Source organism: Perna viridis, chromosome 11 (genome assembly GCF_037379345.1).
Source record: "Perna viridis isolate PV_CMFRI_1.1 ecotype Kerala chromosome 11, ASM3737934v1, whole genome shotgun sequence".
Classification (NCBI taxonomy): Eukaryota; Metazoa; Mollusca; class Bivalvia; order Mytilida; family Mytilidae; genus Perna; species Perna viridis.
The window spans coordinates 15102675-15127652 of NC_142455.1; the positions used below are offsets into that span (position 1 = coordinate 15102675).

General features: G+C 32.8%; 2 protein-coding genes across 4 annotated transcripts; one reads left to right on the forward strand and one right to left on the reverse strand.

The window, feature by feature from the left end:
- Nucleotides 1-210: 210 nt before the first annotated feature.
- Nucleotides 211-14738, forward strand: LOC148603080 (heat shock 70 kDa protein 12A-like). Of its 2 annotated transcripts, none has more exons than XM_088551359.1 (9): nucleotides 211-353; nucleotides 6247-6578; nucleotides 8066-8284; nucleotides 9066-9216; nucleotides 9645-10249; nucleotides 10863-10928; nucleotides 12750-13528; nucleotides 14116-14173; nucleotides 14486-14738. In XM_088551359.1, exons 2-9 carry the CDS (start codon nucleotides 6270-6272, stop codon nucleotides 14504-14506), a joined length of 2208 nt encoding a protein of 735 aa, XP_088407485.1. In that variant the 5' UTR covers nucleotides 211-353; nucleotides 6247-6269; the 3' UTR covers nucleotides 14507-14738. The 2 variants fall into 2 exon arrangements, with proteins under 2 accessions (XP_088407485.1, XP_088407486.1); XM_088551360.1 differs by lacking the exon at nucleotides 211-353 and adding an exon at nucleotides 485-503.
- Nucleotides 14739-19780: 5042 nt separating this feature from the next.
- LOC148603081 (beta-1,4-galactosyltransferase galt-1-like) lies at nucleotides 19781-24928 on the reverse strand. 2 transcript variants are annotated; one of them, XM_088552680.1, is made up of 2 exons: nucleotides 24793-24928; nucleotides 19781-21607 (listed from the first exon to the last, which is right to left on the reverse strand). In XM_088552680.1, the coding sequence occupies exon 2, from the start codon at nucleotides 21540-21542 to the stop codon at nucleotides 19791-19793; it is 1752 nt and encodes a 583-aa protein (XP_088408806.1). In that variant the 5' UTR covers nucleotides 21543-21607; nucleotides 24793-24928; the 3' UTR covers nucleotides 19781-19790. The 2 variants fall into 2 exon arrangements, with proteins under 2 accessions (XP_088408806.1, XP_088408808.1); XM_088552682.1 differs by lacking the exon at nucleotides 24793-24928 and adding an exon at nucleotides 23417-23527.
- Nucleotides 24929-24978: the final 50 nt, after the last annotated feature.

Here is a 24978-nt window from a genome sequence, read left to right on the forward strand (position 1 = left end):
AATGTCACTACAAATCAATATTACACATGCGTCTTACGATGAGATATATATTTATGCATAGATTCTATCGGGTTGTATTGGAAAAGTATAGAAATGTCCAAGTCTCAAAAAAATGATAAACTGATAACAATTAAAAGAAATAAACATTACACAATGTAAGCATTTTTTTTCAAAATTGAAAACCGTGTAGTGGGTTTAGGCACTACATTATAACATCTAGTAACATAAAGACGTTTGTTTACATTAGACTGTTTAATGTAATTACAAATTACAATCTAATGTACTTCCTGGTTTATTTTGGGGACGTAAATTTCATTATTTCATTGCGTTAACATGCCAATTCCAGTGAATGGGTAAGTTGCGTACACTCCTTACCTGAATACTATTTAAATATCATACTTTTTACAAAGCTTTTTATTTTGTATTCAATTAAGATTGGGAATTATGTTCTTTTGGTTATAACAACTAACAAGTCAAAATGGCGTCGAATCATTTGTCATTTGGTAAATGTTCTCTCTGTGTTCGTAAACCGGAGGATTCCTTTAACGAAGTCTAATCCAGGCATTCATAATTGATTATAATTTGTTTTGTTATAGCATTTGATGAGTCTGGGAAATGCTTGTTTTTAGACAGATTTATTTTGTACTCGTTTCATAATCGACAAATAATTTCTTCAGTTAGTAAATTGAAAACTTAATCGGTGGTGAGATCTCAATCACCAATCCCTGCGCTAGATTATAAGAATAAATAGTTCAAGCGAAATCAATCAACTTTTTAAATTAAACAATATCCAGAGAAGTTGAAATGGACACTATTGACTAAATATTTAATCAAAGTATTGAGGCACTGCTTACTCGGAAACCAACTCTGGGTAATGGAATTACTTATAGAACGATAGTTACTTTCGATTTGCCCGTGCAGGTCCGGGTGTTAAAATAATAGGCCTGCAGCAGCGCTAAGCTTGTCGTAAAAGGTGACTAAATAGTGCTCAAAACCCTAGCACGGGGCTAGGGCGCTCTGCCCACAGAGCAACTGGGATGTGTGCCTCAGGTGGTGGAATGGGTGTGTTACATGCTGAGGTTGTCAGGCTATAATACGGAAGCCTGACCGCAAACCATAGTGGTGCACCGTGTTGGGAAAGATGCTACGTTCCTCGCACGTTAAAGAACCCTATTGTGGTATTCTGCCGGAGTAGGAACCATAGGGCTCCGCCACAGGAGGCTAAATTGCCCGACCCTACCCATCTCTCCCAGTGGCAATCAAAATGTGTCGACCTCATTGTCCTTTTGTCCCATCCCTTTTTCATTTCTTCATTTCAAGATCATTTTGTCATCAATTTCATATTCATCGTCTGAATATAGCTGAAATATTGCTGCTCGGACGTTAAACCCCAAACTAACAAAGAAAAAAACTTTCGATTTTGATACCTACAATATCATGTTGAAAATCTGTAACTCATGCATTTTGATTCTGTCAATATTATGTGGAATATCTTGACGAGCGCATGAGTGTGAGTATGAGATACAAAGTATTCCACATGATATTGTCAGATCAAAACCAAAAAAAAAAATATTATTCTATTTCTCGGTAATCTGATTTTTGCATTTTTATTTATTTCAAACTACATTTATTTTTTTAATTACGTTTGTCGCCAGTAAAAATCAGGCAAATAAGACTTATATAATATAACGATAATAATTGATAAGATCAAGACCACGACCGTTATCCATTCTTGCATGCTAACGTTCTGTCAATCATGCTTGATTTAACTGATATGTTTGTCATACAACTGATGGACAAGATACGAAAAAATATCAGACAGAAACTTCACAGGAAACAAGAACAAATAACCAAATAAATAATATCAATCATGCACTTTTAACTCAGTCAATACGTTATATATGGACACGTTCAGATTATATTGCCCGATGGTAAAGTCCGAGGTCAATATATTCAAATGGGTCTATTTAAAAGTATTGGCTGAGAAAAAGTCTCCATGAAATTTGAATATTACATATATGAAAAGTGCATTCATTCTGAAAATGATATTGCATTTTGTGGATTCGAAATTTGGTCTCAGTATGTCATTTTCCACTTAAAAATCAAATTTCATCCAAGACAAAGCATTTAGTAATTTTTGCTGGAAAATTAGTTGCCATGGCAATGTTGACTTTTGAATTGTCTCAAAACCTAAAAAAAACTTAAATCGATGTGTCAAGCTATCCCTTACAGAAGAGTTTTGTTCAAATTGAAGTATTTTGAATTTTGGCTGGAAAGTCCTCGCCTTGACAACGACGACTTTTGGATCGTATCGAAATCTCAAAATTTGAACTCGCACCTCAAAATCTTTCTTAAAAGCAAGTTTCATCCAAAATCAGAGCACTGTGAAATTTTTGCGGGGAAATCGTTCAGCATGCTTGATCTACAACTATACCAAATTTCAATGTGCAAGATGTCGGAGCAGTTTTTATCCGCATATATTTTTATAAACGTAGCATCAATATTTATTAAAATTGAAACATGGCTTCATGTACGTTGTATATGCTTTGAATCCCGTTGCCTTAATAATCAATGAAAATAGGAGAATTCCACACCATACGTAACATTAGTAATTATCTGCTCAACATTCTACATTTAAATAAAGCGACCTCATTGTCTTTGATCATTAATGATTTAAAACAACATTATTATTTTTTTATTAAGACTTATTGACTTACGTTCGAACATTAGCCTAAATATGATCAAAACTGCCAATACAATACAAGTACAAAAGTGCGCCAATACGGAATTTAGCCGTCCAATACAGCTTTAACCCGTTCAATACCTCATTATGTCCTTGTTAAAATCCATATTGGCCTAAGCCAATATGACGTATTTGACTAGATAGTCAATGAAGGTATAATTGCGTAAGATTTTCCATTTTAGACAAATTTTTGATACTATTACAGTACAATTTTACTTAAATTTAAAATTGTACGCTCCAAACTGATTGATTTCGAATCCTTGAAATATGTGTATATATTTTATTAAATCTCCATTAAATATTTTTTCTGGACCAGGCTACCTTAAATCTCCTGCCATAAATGGATTTTTTTAATTATCTTTGGATGAGAAATTTATCACTAATATTTATATTATAGGTGCATTAGTTTTTGGTTCCAGAGGAGCCAGTTTACTTTATTTTGTGTGCTTAATTTGTAATGTATAAGTAGATATACTTAGGTATTATGACGTAGTAATTTTCTTATTGACTGAGTAGTAGGTCCAAGGCTGGTCATATTGGCCTTGGACCTATCACTCAGCCAGTGTGAAAATCACAACCCCGTGATACCTTTGTTAATAAACTTCAGGTTGTAATATTATTCTATATAGCTTAAAATGCCAAAGTTAATTTGCCAAAAAATGCAAAGTACACATTATAAGATTTACTATACGTATACTTATGTTTGGCTTGGGTGTAATGTTCCTCCGTTGTCATGAAGACTTCTAGTTACGTCCTAAGTCACCCTTACGGTCCACAGACGAAAGTAACATTCAACAAATCACTCAACAAAACATTCCACACATCTTTAAAATAAAATAATACATGACTACTACTCTATCATCTTCTAGCTTGTATGTATCTGAAAAAATCTTATATAGCTCAATAAGACCACAGAGGTCGAATTCTAAACATTTTAGTTGTGGATAGTACTTACAGATCCTTTAGGGGTTGATAAAGCTCAGAAATGGAATTGCAATTTGTGCTTGTTTTGTTCCATTTTTCAAGGCATTATTCCTTAACTATACGAGCTGCACACCTTGCAAAAATCAATTTCACTCTAAGTTGTATGACTCCATGTGGTTCAATCATATATAGATTTATACCTTTAATCAATTTGATTTATAGTGATTAAGTTGTGAATGTTAAAAAAAACAAAGTATTTAAGAGTAAAACTACACAGTATGTCATAATTTCGAAGATTAAGTACAAAGTTTTGGTACATAGGATCAACATCATTAACAAAACACATACGCTATGTACATATTTGTTCAAGTAGTTACTGGCTAATTCGTTAAAATCCTTCCTTTCTATGTTTTCAAACTGAAAATAAAGTTTTATTTGGCCTTGTAACTTACCTTTATCCCAATGACCAGTATGCTTGTACAAGCTGTTCTATTTGCAAGAGTAATCAAGGGAACCAAGGTTATAACGGTAATCAAAAGAATGTAATCCAGGGACAAAGACCAGACATGGAAAACAGACATTCACAACAAAGAACATAAAGTAACTAAAATCATACATACAAAGTAACAAAAGTAAATGAGCAACTCGGACTCCACTAAAAACTGGAAGCATGGACCAGGTGCACCGGTAGGGTAAGCGTCCTCTGTTTTTTCTAGAAACATCCGCCGAGTTGCTCATAAAAAGTCAAGTCCGGGGTAGACAAACGAGGAAAAGAAAACTATGACCCGTTGAATACATCAGTTTTCTTCGTGCTGATGGATACACAATAACGACCCACGAGTTCATGATGACGACCATGAAACTTCTGTAGTGATGACTTCAATCTTGTAGCAACATAACCCTGTTCCAGAAGCCTATTTGTTAGAGTTCTAGCGCGATTCAAAAGGTCTGCGTAGTTTCGGCAAGCTCTGGCATAACGTATGAGTTGTGATATGAACACTCCATATGCAGGAGCCGAAGGGATGTTGCCACAGTTGAAAGGAAAGTTGACAATTCTGAATGAAAAGTCGTCACGTTTATCGTAAAGTTTGGTCAATAGTTTTCCTTTACCATCGATTTCTAAGTGTAGGTCAAGACATGAGGCTGACTTCACAGTGTCTATAGTATCCTTTATCTCAAGTTCTTTTGGGTAGATGCGATGTATCAAATCCCCGAAATTAGGATTGTTTAAAGATAATACGTCATCTATATAGCGGAAACTGAGATTGAAGGATCTAGCCAAACAATATTTTTTCTTTCGGATCAGATCAGCTATAAAGTCAGCCTCATAAAAGTGAATGAATAGGTCAGCAAGAAAAGGAGCACAATTCGTTCCCATTGGAATGCCGACCGTTTGCTGAAAAACACGTCCACCACACTGGACAAATATGTTGTCGATTAAAAATTCCAGCATTTTGTAAACATCTTCCTCTATATATTTGGAAGATGATAACATCTTTCTGACAAAATTGTTTTCAAGACTGTTACATCAAAGTTCATAGCACCTTAAATCTAAGTTAAACTAAGAATGCTGAAAGAAAAAATATACAATGAAGCTCAAAATGTACATTTGTTGATCATACATAGGGTAGAAATACCAAAAAGTGATCTGAATATTAATGCATGAACATACCTCTGGTGCCTTTGACAAATGCATTACCGGTGCAATTATTCCAAGTTCAAGCAGAAACAAACATTGAAAACTTTCCATGTACATGTTTTTTAAATAAATCAGCACAAACAATATCCTCAGATATATTTTTTTAATAACCCTCTTGGTGGCACAATTTTTTTTATCGTTTGGGCCATCGGCATTTTTACTACATCGCCACATTGTGATAATTTATCCCGCCTTCATGCATATTCAGATGGAATGTATTTTTGAAAAAAAAAAATCCTTTTGATTTTTTTCTTTTTTTATTGCTATTGGAGGTTATTTTTTCCATTTGACAGTTGAGAAGAAATAAGTCCTCGATAATTTGATTAAAAACAGTGCAAAGAGAATATCTAAATATATATTTCAGTGTTTATTAAAGTAGTAATCTAGCCATGGTCTACTTTAAAAATCTTTTACTTGCGATATAGGCCCACAACTAATATTTATGTTCTTTTTCTTGACGTCCTCCCTTTAACTTCACTAAAACTAAATAATCATTGCATATATTCTAGTTTAGGCTAGTAGACACATTTGCACATGAAGTTATTTAGACGTAGATTTTATTAATAGTGAGTTTGTAAGCATTTTACGAATGAGGTTTGCACTTTGTTCTTGTCAAATGATATTTTAGCCAGTATAGGACTGCTTATTAATGCAATGCTTTCAAAATGTTGTTTTATGTATGTGCATGTTCTTCATGATTACGTCAAGAAAGTTAAAATCTGTGTTTTGTTTTAGGAATTTTACTAGTCCCTGAAACAGATATAATTTTCTAGTTTAATATTCTTGTTTAATCATAAATTTAACTTTTTTGGTACAATGCGGTAACTAAGTAATCGATTTACTATTTTTAACAACCTGAAACATTTTTATTTCTTTTCAGGCATGTAAGATAGAATTGTTCACATGAGAAAAATGGCTTACTGGAATGATAGCCTTGTAAATATTGGGATACATTTTGGACCAACAAGTTGTAATTACGCATACGCAACTAAACATTCTTTATCCAACAAACCTACTAAATTTCAAACAGGTCACTGGGAAGGAAGCAGATTATTGTCGTTGAAAGCTCCAACAGCTGTTTTATTTGATAAAAATGTGAAAGTTGTGTCATTTGGATATGAAGCAGAAAATCACTTTTCTGAAATTTTGGTTGATTCCAAAGAAGATAGTTACTACTATTTCAATAACTTTCAAAATTTTTTTAGTGATCAGGTAATGATTTATTAAGATACTTTACATGTTGTATACGTATTATCTGTAAAGGCATAATCCAAAACCTTGAAATGCCTCATGAGACTGGCATGGCCTAGTTTTGTCAAATACTCTTGCCCCAAACGTTTATTTTAAGACTTGTTTTAGATATACCAATAAAAAAAAACATGTACCATGTCTAATCTTCAGAACGAACGTTTATGTTAGTTCAAGATTAATCAAGGGAACAAAGGTTATAGCGGTAATCAAAAGAATGTAATACTGGGACAAAGACCAGCAATGGAAAACAGACATTCACAACAAAGAACATAAAGTAACTAAAATCATACATACAAAGTAACAAAAGTAAATGAGCAATTCGGACTCCACTAAACATTGGGAGCATGGATCAGGTGCACCGGTAGCGTAAGCGTCCTCTGCTTTTCTAGAAACACCCGCTGAGTTGCTCATTAAAAGTTAAGTCCAGGATAGACAAACGAGGAAAGGAAAACTATGACCCGTTGAACAAATCAGTTTTCATGGTGCTGATGGATATACCATAAGGATACACGAGTTCATGATGACGACCATAAAACTTCTGTAGTGATGACTTCGATCTTGTAGCAACATAACAAGTACGTTAAACAAAACAAGTAGATAATTACGCATTTGAATTTATTTTATGTGAATGAACACAATTACAAGCATTGCTAATTATTAGACATTATGCCAGACTTAACTAAACGATAATTGGATACTGAAATCATAACATACTGTGAAAAGGTCTTCGGCATGTTTAAGACACAATACAAACAGAAACTACTACTCTGCTTTAGTTAGGGGCATGCTATTCTAAAATAGCAAACCAATTCAATTTTGAGTCAAAACTTAAAAAACATAAAGCCATTAAAAGTTACAGAACTTGTATGGGGAAACTTCCTAGTCTATGGTATATGGGGGATGGGGAATTGGGAATATGGGAATGAGGAATGGGGATGGGTGTGGATGGGGAGATAGTATGGGGGATGGGAATTTTGAATAGGGAGGATGGGAAATTTGTTTTAAAAGTATTTATTGACGTGGAAAATATATTAAATCAAGTTTACTTGAGATCTACATTTTTCAAAAATCGTAATGATCATCTTTTGATCAGTTTTGAATTTGATTTTAATGATATTTGTAAACAAGTGTAAAATTCCTGGTCTAATAAAGTTTTAAACGACGGTCCTACAGTTACATTCAGACCAATACAAACAATTCAAAGAAAAAAAATTATCGGGTTTCTTGGTTTTTTGTTTGTTGCATATTTTTATTTTTTAAAAGAACACATGCTTTACTAATATATATATTTATTTTATTTGCTTTGATAAAGGTTTTTACACTTATTTAACCCGGTTTAATATCATTTTTCCACACAATTATTTTCTTTTGGGCAGTCAGTTATGAAAACAGTGCCCTCGTATCATCAACTTGTGTGTGATAATTGCATTCTCATTTTAAATTTTCAGAATTTGACAGAATCAACAGAGTTACAAGATTGGTCAGGGGAGAAAGTCAAGGCTATCCATGTCTGTAGTTCTATTATCGAATACTTGACTAACCTCGTTAGAAGGCGAGTAGCTGTAAACCCCATGGTATACCGGGAACAGGACTTGTGTTATGTGCTTACAGTTCCTGCTACATGGACTGAGTCAAATATAAACTTCATGAGAAGAGCAGCCGAACAGGTAACTTTTTATAAATAGATGGTTCACGTTTGTGTATTACGTTTAATCCGACCAAAAACAAAAGTTACGGTTATACAAAAACAACACATTGGTGAATATGTCCGGATGTCTATCTGTCTGTCTTTCTGTTTCATTTTGTATTTCTGTCTGTCTAGCAGTTCAGTGAAATGCGTTGCCTGGCAGTATCACATTTTTGCAAAGGCATTTTAAGTTTTAAAAAAGTGCAGTTATGGATACAAAATTACACTGTTATTACACTGTAACTTTAGTTAGACCATTTGTTTGAATCTGACTTATTTAGAATCCTTAAAACATTTACAAGTAAAAATTCAAAAACGAAAATAAAAAGTATAGTCCTGATTGGACCATAATTGATTATATCAAATTATTCCCATCATGGTTCTATGTATATTTATCGGATACTAATATTATCATCTTCTTGTACGAAAATTGCTTACTCTGATTCCATTTAAACTAAAAGCTGTATCACTATGAAAAACTGCACTTCTCAGGTTGCCAATTTTTTTTTATCAGATACAATATGTACAAGTAAACAAGACTTACTTTGAGCAAACTTATATCTAACAATAAGTTAACTGACCAAGGAAGACGCGTTTATTAACACAACTTGCTTAACCTAAACTTCACAGTTTATTTTTTTTTGTTTTTGTTTCCAGGAAGAAAAAAAATTAAACAAACAACTGAATGAATGTCATTCAGAGATGAAATTTATTTAAAACACACATACATAATATAGAATCCTCCTTACATGCTTTTGTAGGCCGGAAAAAACAGGGAAAGATTATTAATTGTTCCAGAACCAGTTGCCGCTTTAGCTTATTGGCTACACTTCGCAGATATACGTAAATTAAATGTGCATAATGATTTTAACCCATTCAACAAGACAAAGAAATTAGTTGTTGACATCGGAGGTAAGATAAATGCTTAATACTAGTCTTAGTTTCGTATGTAATAGTTTGCTAAATGATGTATTTTATCAAATTTGTAGCAATGGATATAAATGTTGATCATTTTGAAATCTGAGTTGACTCCTTCAATAATGCTAGGACAACTCAAAATATACACATTAAAAATTACAACATATGTTTTTCACACTAAGTTTGAATTTGTAAACCAAATTAAACATTGTGTTTCAAACTATAAATGAACATACAGATTCTCTAATCACAATGTCATCTTATGTTTGATATTCTGCTTGATACACCATACTATGCAGAAAAAGCGAATCAATCTTTTAGCATGGCACTAAAAAGCAGAGAGAGAGAGACAGAGAGACAGAGAGAGAGCGTGTATGTGATTTTTTAAAAGTTTTAATATTACATCTTTTCCATTATCGTAGAAGATACTACAACTATAACAGTTTTAGAGACAAGATCTAATTTTCTGGTACAAGTTGCCTCCGGAGCGATATCTTGGGGAGGCAAATCAGTTAATAAAGCATTCTCGAATATGTTGTATTGCATATTTGGGAAGTCAGTAATTGAAGAGTTCAGGCGTGATGAAATGGAAGATTATTTGGACCTTGTTCGCGAGTTTGAAGCAAAGAAACATGCAATTAAATCAGAGCAGAGGGTTGGTTTTACGCTACCTGTAAGTTTGATAGAATTGATAAAAATGAAGCACAAAAATGTTGATTCAGCTATTGAAAAATCAGATTACAAAAACAAGGCCTGGTTTTCCAAACAGAAACTAAGAATACATCCAGATTGTTTCTATTTGCTGTTTCATGAAACGAATGACAAGATTGTATCCTTTATACGGGAAACGTTATCACATCCTGAACTGAATGGCGTTGAGACAATACTGATGGTAGGAGATTATTCAGAGTGTGAGTTAATGCAGACAACCTGTAGAAAAGCGTTCGGAAAAACAATTCAATTAGTTATACCTGAAGAAGCAGGACAGGTTGTCGTAAAGGGTGCAGTAGTTTATGCCCACAATCGCGTAAGTGCAGCTTCTCTTGCAAGATTTTTGTTTTCATATAATTTCAAATATTCAAACTATTGCCTGTGCACATATCATATAAACCTTCATTGTTCAGAAGTAAACTTGAAAAAGTATGAGCAAAGCAAAGAAACCACATACAAAACCCCCCAAAAAACTCATGCCGATTGATAAACTAAAGCGGCGGTGCACAAATGCATCATGTGATAAAAATGTGTAAAGGCGTCAGCAAATTCCATTTACCGGTATTAAAGTTGTTGCGGATTAAAATATGTGTACAACTTGGTAGACCAATGTCTACGTTTTGCACTTGGAACCCCCCCCCCCCCAAAAAAAAAAAAACAAAACAAAACAAAACAAAACAAAAAAACAAAAAAACAAAACAAACAAAAACAATCATGCAGGTGAAAGGAGCAATATATAAGATGTACATTGACATCGTGTGATAATGAATGTTGGAAAGTTGTATTGTACTTTCAAGCGGAACGTATACTAAGTACGTTCTCACATGTCACCTCATTCGATGATAAAATTAGTTCATTTATAGTTTTACCTCAATCAAATACTTTTAAGACTTATTCGGTGAATATAAATCATTTTCCTTCATTTATAGTTGTCCATTGTGAAAAACGAAAATCAAGTATTACTTTCATTCAGCGATGAGAGTGCAATGATTAAGGTAAAGTTATTGTCATTTTACATATATACGGAATGCAAGCCAATTTAGCAAGTTTTCAAAGGGACGTAACCCACCAACATCCGACAACCTGGTTGACGGTCGCATTGGAGAAAGGAAGAATAGTAAGCATTTTCCTTTTAAATTTAGACTATTTACACTTCGGTAAATCGCTAAATGTTTTGAAATTAATTATTCAAAATTAACCTAGTACTTACCGCAGCTACAATAAATAATATTTTAATTCGACGATTACTGCTGTCCATTGATCCAATGGGACAGTAAACCAGTCAGCCAGGTTGGAATGTTACTTCCATTTGCTCAAAATTAAAAAAAAAACCGACGTCAAAGTCGGACATGTGAAATGGTTTATTGTAATCATATTTGGGAATAGATAAACGAAGTTGTTTAGCATTCACATGTATCTATTGTCGAACTTCACAATTGATAGAAAGCCAAAAGAATAAAAGGGGCTGGGGTGCTCAGACATCAACATTCAAAATTTTATACAAAACATACCATTATATACATTGTATTCCATTTGTGTTTTAAAATCTTCGAAAATAAATTCTTACATGAACTAAATAGTCCATGTTTTAAACTACATTTGCTTTTCTTTTGTGCATACGAAAAAAGAGAAATATTGTCTGAATTTTATCGCAACAGACATAAGAAATTCCAATGAGGTTTAATTTAATTTTAATTTAAATTAAGTTAGATTAATTTTTTTGTGCTTGAATGTTAGAACAGCTATTTGAATATCTTATGTAAATATAAAAGAACAATCATGTAAAGCTTTATAACATATCGAGGTCACTTCAAGTAATTTTAATAACTATGAATGCCTGTTCAGGATTAGAAAGCATTTTTTTTTTGGTGATTGCAATTGAAATAATTGTATATCACATGACTCAGTTATGTACTTTCATATTCGAATGGCTCTTCCAAACGCAAACAAAGAAGATTAGAACTATTTTACATATTGAAATTATTGTAAGCCTGAAATTTTTGTCTGTTCGTTATAAAGTTCTGAAAAAAAGTATTACAGTAAATGATCTTCGAAATACAGGTTAAAATATTTTTAATTGACAAATGAATTTCTCAGATTTTTTTTAAAGATTTATAAATCTCACACTATAATATATCTGTCGCACATGAGTTGTTACAACAGGTAATTTTCAGTTAAACCTGTCGTAGCAGAACCATGTATGAATAAACTTAAAACTTAAAACTTGTCCAAACCGGATTCCATACAAAGAAAGTATCTTGATATCACTTCCGATTCATTTTACACCTGTATAAACCATTCACTTTCCATAACCGAACAAATCGTACAGTCGTAATGAGGTTCACTTTAGACAGGTTTTACCATACTGACGACTTATGACTAATTTATAACAGCAGGATATTTAATATGCATTGGTTAGTTTACCAACGTTGTATGCACGAGGTAATGGTAATGTAAAAATATAGGGTTTCGATGTTTGCTTATTGCTGTGTATGAAAATGTCAAACCAATAATGGTGTTCAATAGCATCTTTAATTCATAAGAATGTCAACGTCTGCCGCGGAAATATTTTAGAATTAAAACGGGTTGAACATTGAAGTTGGACACAAAGATAACTTGATATAAACACATATTCAATCTCTTGAGAAAAACCGACTACATTGAATGCTTGCATAGAACCTTGACGACCACATATTCTTATTGCTTGCCGTGAAAGTATATTGTAATTTCCATTTAATTATTAAGTACAAAACGGTCGTAATTTTTAAATTTATGATAAATTTTGACAACTCAGTTCTGTTTCTCTTTTCTTTTAGGCACAGTCGTCCGTTGAAAAATGTGTTCTGTGCGAAAAGAAAGGAAGATTGTACTGTTTTGAATGTAAAGCAGTATATTGTCATCAATGTAAAATTACCCACGACAAAATTCCTTCTTCGAAAACGCACTCAATTTCTGATTTGAAAATAGTTGACCTCACAAAGGCAACATCAAAAGTTTCATGTTCATTGCACAAACATGAATATACATTTGCTTGTTCGGATTGCACCGTTCTTATCTGCTCGACATGTGTAACTACAAAACATAAAGGCCACACAATTTCAGACATAAAGTCTTTTGTTGCTACGGCGAGGAACAATGCAGAGAAACAGGTTTTAAGAATGAAAAAAGACGTGAAAAACCTTGAGGATGATGTTTTAAAAGTCAAATCTATGAACACGAAGGCAATGATTACAAAGGCAATCAATGAAGTAAAATTAGTAAAAGACAAGATGGATGAAACAATGCAGAGGCATATAACATTAAAATACAACGAAATTGAAGACGTTCAAAAACTGCAACAAGAGGAAATTGAATACGAGTTGAGCAAAAAGCAAAGAATTTTGAGTCAACAAAAAGGAGTTCTACACAGCTTGGAACGGCTGTTGACGGAAAATTTTGATGTCATATTTTTCACAACGTACACTGTTTTACAAAACGAAATATGTGATGTTAATAACGTAATGGGATCACCTATTACAAGTGAAGTTAAAAAGTTAAACACGACGACTTTTTTACAAGACACAATAAATGATATTGTGTCAACGTTTGGTTTGAGGTGATTATGGAGAAAGATATGAAACACAGGATTATTGCAAGAATACTGGGGAATATTATCTGGAGTAGAATGTTATATTGCACGATTTAACGAGTGCAATGTACATTTTACTAAGGAAACTATTCCTCAGTATCCATGCAGTAACCCTTTAATTGTATAGCAATATAATTGATTCTTGTTTAAAATTAACTTTGACATCATAAATTTAAACTTTATTATCAATAGAACGATATGACAATTTATTGCACGCTGTCGTTGCATTGTTTTCAATGGGGAATTTTATTGCTATACAAATATTGACTTGCTATATAAGAAACATAGATACTCTTCACACAATTTCATACGACATTTTTATCAATTGTCAGCAATTAATGGTATCGAAAGATCATGCGATGCATATAAATGGGATGTTCCAGTGTTGAGATGAAGTTTAAAGGAAATAATATTGTCCAATGTTGATCACAAATTAAAATAAATTATTTGACCAGCATTAATAATGTAAAAAAATGACATTATCATTTGTTGTAACCAAATCAGATTTGATTATTGCTTTATGTTTAATTCGTATTATATTCTGTCTTTTACAGTGTAGTGGCTGCAATTGATGGCAAGGCTGTCTTACAGAAAGCAGCAATTCCTAAATTGGTAAAGTAAAACAAATAATATAACTTTTATAACAGATTCTCTGAAAGTGCGTACTCACTCAGGCAAGGAAATAACGATATTATCTTTTTTTTCAAAATTTTTTTTTTCGGTTATACAAATGTATGCTAAAATTACACGCAAAAGTTTTTTTTCTTACGAATAACTCAGGTTTGAACAAAGGCATCCAAAAATATAGTCAGTTTGATTCCATAAACAACATTATTATAGGCTAATGTGACTTAATTCACGTCTGTTTATTTTTGGTCAATGTAGCATTTTTAATAATTCGTGTAAACATGTGATGGTTTTCAGACTAAGAAGATTACAAGATGACTGAGATAAGACGATTTTCTAATGTATCGAGATAGCTGAATTTCTACAGTAGAAGTTGCCTCATTTGTGTTGTGATCTAATTTTATTTTATTTGAACTAATTTAAGATGCACTAAAGAGTTCCATATATAGTTTTTTTCCTCTCAGAGAGGTTCTCTGTAATGAGCCAGAAAACTTGAAATTTTTTATAATTGCTATGGCAATGATGAACTTAATAAAGAGTAAATGGAAAAGTTTTAGTAAACTGAAGAAGCTCCTTCAGGGTTCATTCCACAAAACATACACTCAAAGCAGGTTAACAACGTATCAAATCAATAATACCTTTTTTTATATATAATCATTATAATTGAGGAGCTTGCTATAACCTTGGTTCCCTTGATTACTCTTTCGTTTTGTCTTGGACATTTCAAAAATATCTTCTGAACTAGACATTACCATATGCAATAGTGTAAACAAGAATATTAAAGTTGCGAATGGGGTACGTAAGTCTCGTCACATGACTCCATGGTTTCATGAGAAAGGGTCCTTGACTACCATTCCAAAGCCAGAGAATTCGTCTTTTATAGAGCATTGAGTTCAATATTACAAGAAAAACGTCATTTCACGAAAAATATCGACAAAAAATGACAAATATCTAGTTCTTATTCATAAAAATGCTAATACAAAGCATGAAATAGAGGATTTGCATTAAAATCAGCGTAATAATCCCGGAACTAACAAAAATATGCAGATCGGTCTTCGGAGTACATTCTATACCGGAAATTAAGGAAAGGGAAATAAAATAAGAACGAGACTTCCAAACTATATTTAATGCATGAACTGTTGTAGGTCTTGATTATATTTAATTTATGTGTAGTTTTCAAATATATCAATAAATGCAAAAATTTCAATAGAGCATCAAGGAGTACTCAAAGGAACCACGGTTACAGCAGTAATCAAAAGAATGTAATAAAAGGGACAAAGACCAGACATATACAATAAAGAAGATAAAGTAACTAAAATCATACATACAAAGTAACAAAAGCAAATGAGCAATTCGGACTCCACTAAAAACTGAGAACATGGACCAGTTGCACCGGTAGGGTAAGCGTTCTCTATTTTTCTAGAAACACCCGCCGAGTTGCTCATAAAAAGTCAAGTCCGGGGTAGACAAACGAGGAATGAAAAACTATGACCCGTTAAATAAATCAGCTTTCATGGTGCAGATGGATACAACATAACAATCCACTAGTTCACGATGACGACCAAAAAAAACTTCTGTAGTGATGACTTCAAACATAACCCTGTCCCAGACGCCTATTTGTTAGAGTTCTAGCCTAGATTTTAAATGTTTAGCAGAATCTGCTATAATTAACATAAAAAAAATCACAGGCAGTCCTTTTTTTAAATAAAAATTCTAAAAAGACAAGTTTTTTTTCAAAGAACTGATTTATACTATCAGTTGAAATAACAAAAAGTTAAAATATGTGAACAAATTGTCCGAGTTTTTAAACAGCTTCTTCAAATACAAGCTACAAGCTACGACGGTTTTTGACATTTTTTGTAACTGATCCAGAAAATATAAGGCGGCTTCAAAATAAATTCTAACAATTTTACTTTGTCTTATTTAAAACAAATGTTTTATTATAATTATAAATTATACATGTCAAATTGTTTTGGGATTTAAATGCTGAAATCAGTATCAAACTGGCAAATTAAAAAAAAAATGAATCAAGCCTAGACAATACACAAGAATTTGACAATTTGGCACACAGATTTTTGGCCTATTGAAGACAAATTGATCGTTCGTCTTATAAGTGTCAGATCTAGCGGGTGCCGAAAAGCGAGTTCATAGATATAATAGAATGATAGGAGAAATGTGAGTCAACTCCCTTTGATGATGAAATGACAATGCATTTCGAACATGAAAAGACTTGTGAGTTTTCCACCATACTTCACCCACTGCCTGAGTCTTACAGAGAATAGCACTTATAAACTAGTGCATGTATAGTGTGTTACAATATTCCTTTTTGTCTTTCATTATTTCAAATTTAAAGTGAAGCAGGATTTAAATTTTTGGGTCGACTCGATCAACTATGAAACAACTGATGATCACAAAACTTCTCATCATAACTTTAAAATTATTGGTCAAAATTTCTGTGTCAAGCATGCGGTATTTATGGAATAAAGTACGTGGTGACAGATTACATGTAGCTCGGAGCCAGAATAACGATCTTGTCATGAAATGCATTAAATATCTGCATTAAGACATTAAACCACAATTAATAAATTTCTTACATAATATGTAATTTGTTATGAATACTTGGTGGCATAATAGTGTAACTTAATCAAAAATGTCATCTCATTTTTCATTTCAATGGAGAATAATTAATTATCTTCCGAATAACGGGCTTTGAAAATTTATGATTTTCATTCTTAATCGGTTTAAAGTGCCAAACTCTAACTGTATAGAAATGTAGATAACATTGTTACCAATTTTGACTTGTTTCTATTTACAATTTTGTATTTTTAATTAAAGAAAACGTCATAAATGCATTTTTGCCATTATAAAACTATTTTCTTTCGTTGGTAGTTTATATCTAACAGTAACATGTGCATATATAACAAGAATTATATTGCATAAACTTTGCACACTAATTATACGAAAATAAACTTATTTCAATGATATGTGCAGTTAATGTAATTTAACTAAAAAATCAGCATAATGAAAAACGAACAATTTATAATGTAGCATCCAAGCTAATGAAGTCTTTAATATTTTCAATGTTCTCTCAAATTTACATGGTTAAGTGCATCTAAACTTACATTGTATAATGAGAATAGATTTGTTTGTTTTGTTTGTTGGGGTTTAACGTCCGAGCAGCAATATTTCAGCTATATTCAGACAATGAACATGAAATGGATGATAAAATGAACATGAAATGAAAAAAAAGGATGGGTCACAAGGATAATAGGGTCGACAAATTTTGATTGCCACTTGAAAAAGGGTGGGTGGGTAAGGTAGGGCAATTTACACTCCTGTGGCGGAGCGCAAAGGTTCCTATTCCTATCGAATACCACAGCAGGGTTCTTTGACGTGCGAGGAACGTGGCATCTTTCCCAACACGGTGCACCACTATGGTTTGCTGTCAGGCTTCCGTATTATAGCCTGACAAGCCCAGCATGTAACACGCCAGGGGTACCCCATTCCACCACCTGGGGCACACATCCCAGTTGCTGTGTGGGCAGAGCGCCTAGCCCCCGGCTAAGTTTCTGAGCACTATTTAGTCGCCTTATACGACAAGCTTAGCGCTGTGCAGGCCTATTCTTTTAACACCCGGACCTGCACGGGGCACGAGAATAGATATGTTGTACATGTATATGTCATAGAGACAACAACCCCGCAGGAAAGAAAATGCCAGCCCAAGTCCACCTTTTGGTCTTCAATGAACGACGAGGAAATTCTCATACCACATGGCAGGCAGGCTGCAGCCGGACCAAAAACAACATTATACGTAGGTACAACGAAATAATTGCTCTGTGTTTTCTTCGTTTATTTCATATTAAGTACGTTAAAGTTTTGCTTAATTTTGGAACAGAGTATGGTTAATTATAGGATCACAATAGGACAAAACATGGAATAAATATATAGGTTACAAACCACTAATGTCAATTCCCATAGGGTCCAATGCTAAGTTCAATGAATTATGTAGCTTCTACCTTAAGTTTAACCTGCAGAAGTCTATAAATCACCTAAAAGCTACATGTTTACACGAAAAGCCCTGAACATATTATGTGGGGTTTACGACCTTGCAGTGCGACAACGGCTCCTAGAAGACAATGAGCTAAAAATAGAATGGAAATTCCCCTATATTTCACAAAGAGGGGGTTTTCATGCAGAACTCCCAAAAAAAATATTCAATTCAGAAAGTTACAGTTACCATTTTATATAGATATAAAGAAAATAAAATTCCCTGCCAAACACATGCTCACTTATGCAGATTTGATGTGCACTTTTTTACACAGCAACATAACACAAGTGCACTAAAACTTGTGTAAGACTATTTTTGTGTAAACTGTATGTTCCCGGAATTCATGTTGAGAAGGATTTAGATTAACAAACAGGCTATTGGTACACAACCATGTTTTTCCTTAAATGCCCCATACATCTCAACAATATAATATTATAAAAGGCTTTAATCTGAACGAAATAAAAATTCTGTGTTGAATTTCAGCACTGCACCTAACTCCAATTCAACATCTAATTCAAAATTGAATATCTTTTATTAAATAAAAAAAATTATGAGCGTTTTCCATCAGCATACATGTTTTTCATACGTTTCCATTTTAGTGTATATTCCTTAAAAACTCACTGTAAAAGAAGTTTTTTTAAACACCTTAATATTTTTGAAAGCAAGCACAGAAAAACATGTGCCTCCTTAGGAACGTTTTAAAGTAAACTGGATCGACATAAAAATAGACAGGTAAAGTTTAGTTCCAGGGAGTATCGACATCTGGTATGATAGTATAGTTTAAACATCGGCTGTATCATATTTTTTTCAAGGATGTAATGCTCTGTGTATCATTGGCATCCTATACGATTTGGATGTGAGTTTAGTGTATATGCATTTGTAAGTTTACATGTACCTCTCCGTCCCGATCGGAGCATGAGGGGCAAACACAATTTTATATCTATTACTTCAACAGAAGGAAATACACGGTCTCAACGACAAAACACTGCAAAAACGTCTGCACAGGATATGTTGACATTACACTTTGACAGATAACTTACGAATTGCTCATTAATTCCTTAGACTAAGTTTTAATATGTATTTTTGTAGTTAATATTCTTTTTTCAAATTATGAATATACATGTATTGTTCCTTGTTCTAAGAAATGGCTTAATTGCATAGATGTTACTCTGGTTGAAATAATCGGTGCTGGATTTGGCTTCCCGTTTTTGATATTTCTATGGTTATATAAAGTACAGGAATTTGTACATTGTAATCTGCTTTCAAGAGTTTCGGCTAGTGTGAAGGCGGCATTTTTTTTATTTTTTTTTATTATTATGCTTATCTCTGCTTTACCTAATTTCTATTTGAAGAACAAGACCAAAACATGTTCTAGCCGGAATACGTTATTATTATTATAATAATACATGTACGTTCCCTAACTGTTTTCTTTTTATCTTTTTGTTTTGTTTTGTTTTGTTTTGTTTTATTTTATTTGTTTTTGTTTTTGTTTTGGTTTTTTTGTTTCAGTAATAAAATCCATTTTTCCGTTCTACTAAAGAAGAAACAAATATACTAATTTAATAGTATTTCTTTAAAAAGATGATAAAATCTCCATTTTAACCGGGTTAATAATCTGTGGCGGTATTGACGCGCTTGATTGTCTGCTACCTTTCCAACACAGCGGACACCATAATTGTTTTCGCACGTGCGATAATGGTGAATATACGCAACATTCGGTTTGATATTCTGAACATAAAAGTTTTCCCTCATTGGTTTGCTAACGTGGTGGATGCCGATTTCAAATATCTTTAATGGCTCAATAATCATTTTTGTACGGACTTTGCTAAAATCTTCTTTTCTATAAATAGAATCCAACGTCACAAGGTAGTTTTCCACATTATCTGCTAGGTCAAATATATTTGAGATCATGATATGTTGAAGTGGATCGAAGTAAGCACTTTCGAATCGGAATGCGCACAAATCACCTTCGGTTTCGCTCTTAAGTGTGTAGTACTCCCTTGTTTGGTGTTTTATAAAGTCGGTTAAGGTTTCGTAATTTCGAGGAAATATCAGTTCATCAATATCGACAAAAGCTACATGCTTGAACACATACATGTTCCGGTATAAACAATCCCATACTGAGGCTGATTGACCGTGGTACCAAATGGCTGCATTTTCCACCGGAAGTGGCCAATCAATTAAAGTAACAAGTCCGTATTTTTTATAATGATTCAAAATTCTAAGAATATCAGATGACGCTTTGTGTGAATAAAAGGTAAAATGCTTATATCCCAGAATGATTGAAAATTCAATAAATTCTAAAAGACGCAAAGGATTGACGGTTCCAAATAATGGGGGCACGCATACTGCAAGATCGTTTTTGAAAGATTTTCTCGTTTCTCGTATCACCGTTACAGGAACCAGTCTTCTTTTGTTGTTTTCGTTCTTATTTGTGGTAATATATATTTTTTCAAAATGTGTATCAGCAGGAACATTACACGATCCAATATACGCAGCATACACTTTCAAGTGATTTTCACAAGTTTCGTAAAATTCAACTTCCGATCCTATCAACTTTTTCGAATTCCGGTCGTTAAAATGACACCACAACTCGACAAAAATGTGTTTTGAAGATCTAGCAATTATAACGTTGCGTATATAAGGGATAGTTTGTCTGTCATCATAAAAAGATGAAAACAAAAATATATCTTCGGCTATTTGCATAAATGCGGAATTCGTAGTTGTCAAAGTAGAATCAGTCTTTATATTAGAAAATTGCACATTTTCCCGGAAATACTCCTTGTCACTTAGGTGTTTACTCTGCTTTAACCTGACTTTTTGATTATGCTTTGCACTCTTATTTGACGACTTTAGCATATGCAATATATAATCTGCTTTTTCTTTAAACGTCATATTATTCATCAAAGCAAAATCAGGATCATTTAAAAGAGCGTTGTTATATCTTGATTTGATTTTAGGTTGAGTTATCTCACTTTGATGCAATATTCCATTAGTCTGTTTAAAATGGAACCGTCTCTCTTTGGAGCTGATACGGCGCCGAGATTTTTTTCCATGTTTAGGATGAAATTGTCTTGTATCATTTTCACTGCCCCTTGATTTTGTTATCGGCATTATTTTATCACGGATGTCCATTTTGTCGTATTGTGATTGATTAAACCTTCGCGACAATAATCTGTCTATGCGTTCTACATCAAGTGGCTCGGATTCTACGTCATTTCCGGATCCGGCAAGGAAGGATATGAGTCCTAGCACATAGACAGCTAGTCCGAAAAGAAGAAGAAACTTTATCTGGCGAGTATCCATTGCCTTCCCGCATCTCTAACTTAATTTGGTTTTGTCATCAACAATCTTGAAAAACGCAAACAAGCCTGCAATATATTACAAAATAATTTGAAAGGATGTTGACAATGCTATTGCATTATACTTTATTCAGCCGACGACCAAGAAATGTTGGGTTACTTATTCATTTAACTGCTATGATTGTTATTTCGATTTAATTTTTCCTGGTTTTGAATGGCCTCTTGTATTTATGGAATCACTGTTGGTAGATCGTAATGAAACGTTGCGCATATGAACGTTAAAATTACTATGTGAATTTGAAATATTAAAAAACTACACCGCCCAGACCCTATGGTATTATCTGAGAAAATAAAACAAACAAAAAAAAAGACTCACGATTTCAATCTGTGTCTTAACACAGTTCAAAAGAGTAATTCGATTTACACTTTGTAAATACTAGTTTCAAAGGGCAGGACTTAGCTTGTTTTCATAAAGCCATGAATTTCTATCGAATTTCAGTTTACGGTCGTTTCAAGCAGATCTCGGTACAGAAAGGAAACAACAAAAAGAAAACTTGTTAAGCAGTTAAGAAACATACCATTTTTTTTCTTGGCTGGGCGGGGGAGGGGGTTGGGGTGGGGTTGCGATTGGATATTTCGTTGAAAAAGAAATAATTTATCATCTTTTCGAAAACGAGAAAAAAAATACATCAGTAGCCAGAGTCATCTTTTAATTCAAACCCGCCTCCCCGTTTTTATAAATTGTTTGCTCACAAAAATAAGACAAATAATTACTTGAGAACAAATTCGGCCTTTTCCGATCTTTAACATTGAACTTTACCGTACATACATTGTATAACTGAAGATAAAATTTTCCTTAGTCATTGATTTCACAGCCTAGACAATAAATCGTCATTTCCATTTGATCTTCGTGTAATCAATAAATATCCAATACACATAAAGATCTTTCCGTAATTCCTCTTTTATATCTAAAGTACATATCAATTGTAGATTTGATGCAATACACCCGTCCAAAGAATTTTTGATTTTTTCTTTATTAAGGATTTTAGCGTTCCTTATATTTTTAATCGTTTTAGCCCTTGTACTTATATAAACGTGTCTCTGTCAAAAGCTAACATTGACCAATGTTTAGCAAGCTAGTCAGTATTAAATGATGGCATTAATCTTACAGTATACCATTCAAATTTGTCTGCATTAATTATGCACAATTTATTAATCTTAAGCTGGCAAGAATATCATTCTTTATAACACGAAAATCTAAAAAAAATATGTTTATTCTTAATTTCCAGAACAATGTGTTTTAATAAACTGAATTCATTATTACATACATGTATTTTTGATATATGTATTTAAGTAGTACTCGAGCTAAGAATCATGCAAAATGTGATTCATGGTTGGAAAGACTACAAATTTTATTTTTTGATAATTTGTTTTAAACGTTACACTAAACAGAAATTAACATGTAGCTTTTCATAAAACTCATGTTCATAAGATATATAAATTATACAGAATGTACTGAAGAATTCAAAATAAAGAAAAGTAACTATGTAATTTATAAATGACACTAAAATACAGCAAAAACAAATCGATTTTCAATGTGAATTATCTTCTATGAGCAGATAGACTGGAATGAATAATTATACATTTGAACATATACTCCTGCAAAGCAATTACATAACAAAAATAAAAATGTGTACCCTTTTTAGAAGTGTTCACATATTACAAAATTTGCATGATTCTTATCTGGAGAACTACTTAAAACATGTATACATGATAGTATATAAAGTTAAAGCACAGAGCATTCAATATTGTGTTAACTTTACCACTTCAAGTAAAGACAAACAGAATTGATAACTTAAGAATGTGATGAAAACCTACCGAACGGTTAAAAAAGAGTCCAAAACATATCGATACAAAATGGTAGGGTCCATAGTATTGACGGTAAATACACTAAACCCTCTAGTTTGTTTATCTATATAGGAATGGTTCATATTATCAGCCACATATCATATTGATAAGACAACAATCACTGGCTATTACAGGTACATGTATTACCAGTTTGTTGTGCTTAGTCTGTCACATAAACATTAATATTATCGCATTTCGCAAAAACGAAAACATATAACTTTCTTTCTTTTTATGAGACAACGGGGTAAAAGTCAACGATTTACGATTTCCTCTTCTTTTAGTTAAGTTTACATATTCTTAAAGGAAGGCCAATAAAGAGTTAATCGAGAAACAAGTCCCGGTTCCTTTCAAAAGATACATGTATACCATGGTACATGCATAAATGTAATAGGGTAGGGCATTATTTATTTGCAAAGAGTCATAGTTAAAATTCGAAAGTTCTACACCGATTTTTTTCCTGTTAATGTTTTTAAAGGTCAGGGGTTATTTTGTTTACCATGATTATGTTCAGTTTGAATGATCTGGTTTTTTCTCAAATATTCAATTACGAGTGACCTTATTGGTTTATAGTTAGAAATTGTATGGGGTTTAGACTACAGAAATTACATGACCCCGGGTCTAGGATCTCTACAATATCTCAGACACTCTCTAATTTTGGCTTATTTCTCCTATTCTTTAATGCCCTATAACGATAAACAAAAGCAAAAACAAAATATTCTAATTACTCATTCGCCAAATTTAGCGTGTCTTTCATGTGCTTACTATCGGTAAACTTTCTTAATACTCATAATCACCCCCCCCCCCCCAAAAAAAAAAAAAAAAAAAAAAATATTAATAATAATAATAACAAAAACAAAACAAAAAAAAACCAACTAAAATTAAAACAAAAAAACACCTACGGATTCCCATGGGTGCAACTGCGGAAAGACACTTGCATGTACGTGTCGCAAGCAAAAGGGTCAAATTGAAAAAAATATATATATATAGTAGTGCATGACTCAAAATTGATAAAAATAATAACATATGCAGGATTCGCACCAGGCCTTGCTTTAACGAAAATGAAAATTTAAGTTGGACATTGAGAGTCAATTGTTATACAGTCAAAGTGTTAATTGCCAATTTGCTTTATGATAAAATATGTTTATATAAGTAATATCACACAAAAACTATAAATAAAAACAATTTGAAAAAAAAAACAGGTAGACTTCCAGACTTAATCGCTTAGAGTAAACAGAAGCGATATTTGAATGTTTTATAAATCAAAATGTACCTTTTCTCACCATATATATGTAAAAAGTATTAATTATCAGTTCATATTTATATACAATAGAGGTTTTAAACCTTACCCCAACTGGTATCGTTGTACCAATCATTGTGATAAATATACCTGTTATCAGCAGTGGTGGGTTGAAGTACAAAATTTATCTCAAATCCGATGCACATATTTTATGCTGTCCGTAAATCGCAAGGTATCCTGGGTGTATCTAATCTGAATGCATGTGATTGTTTACTTTCGTATTTTTGTTAAATCT

Bases quoted from the DNA above. Each gene is read 5' to 3' on its own strand.
- LOC148603081 (XM_088552680.1), bottom strand. From the start codon at position 21,542: ATGGATACTCGCCAGATAAAGTTTCTTCTTCTTTTCGGACTAGCTGTC.
- LOC148603080 (XM_088551359.1), top strand. From the start codon at position 6,270: ATGAGAAAAATGGCTTACTGGAATGATAGCCTTGTAAATATTGGGATA. The intron at 6,579-8,065 runs GTAATGATTTAT...TTAAATTTTCAG, and splicing joins AAAATTTTTTTAGTGATCAG to AATTTGACAGAATCAACAGA. The intron at 8,285-9,065 runs GTAACTTTTTAT...ATGCTTTTGTAG, and splicing joins TGAGAAGAGCAGCCGAACAG to GCCGGAAAAAACAGGGAAAG.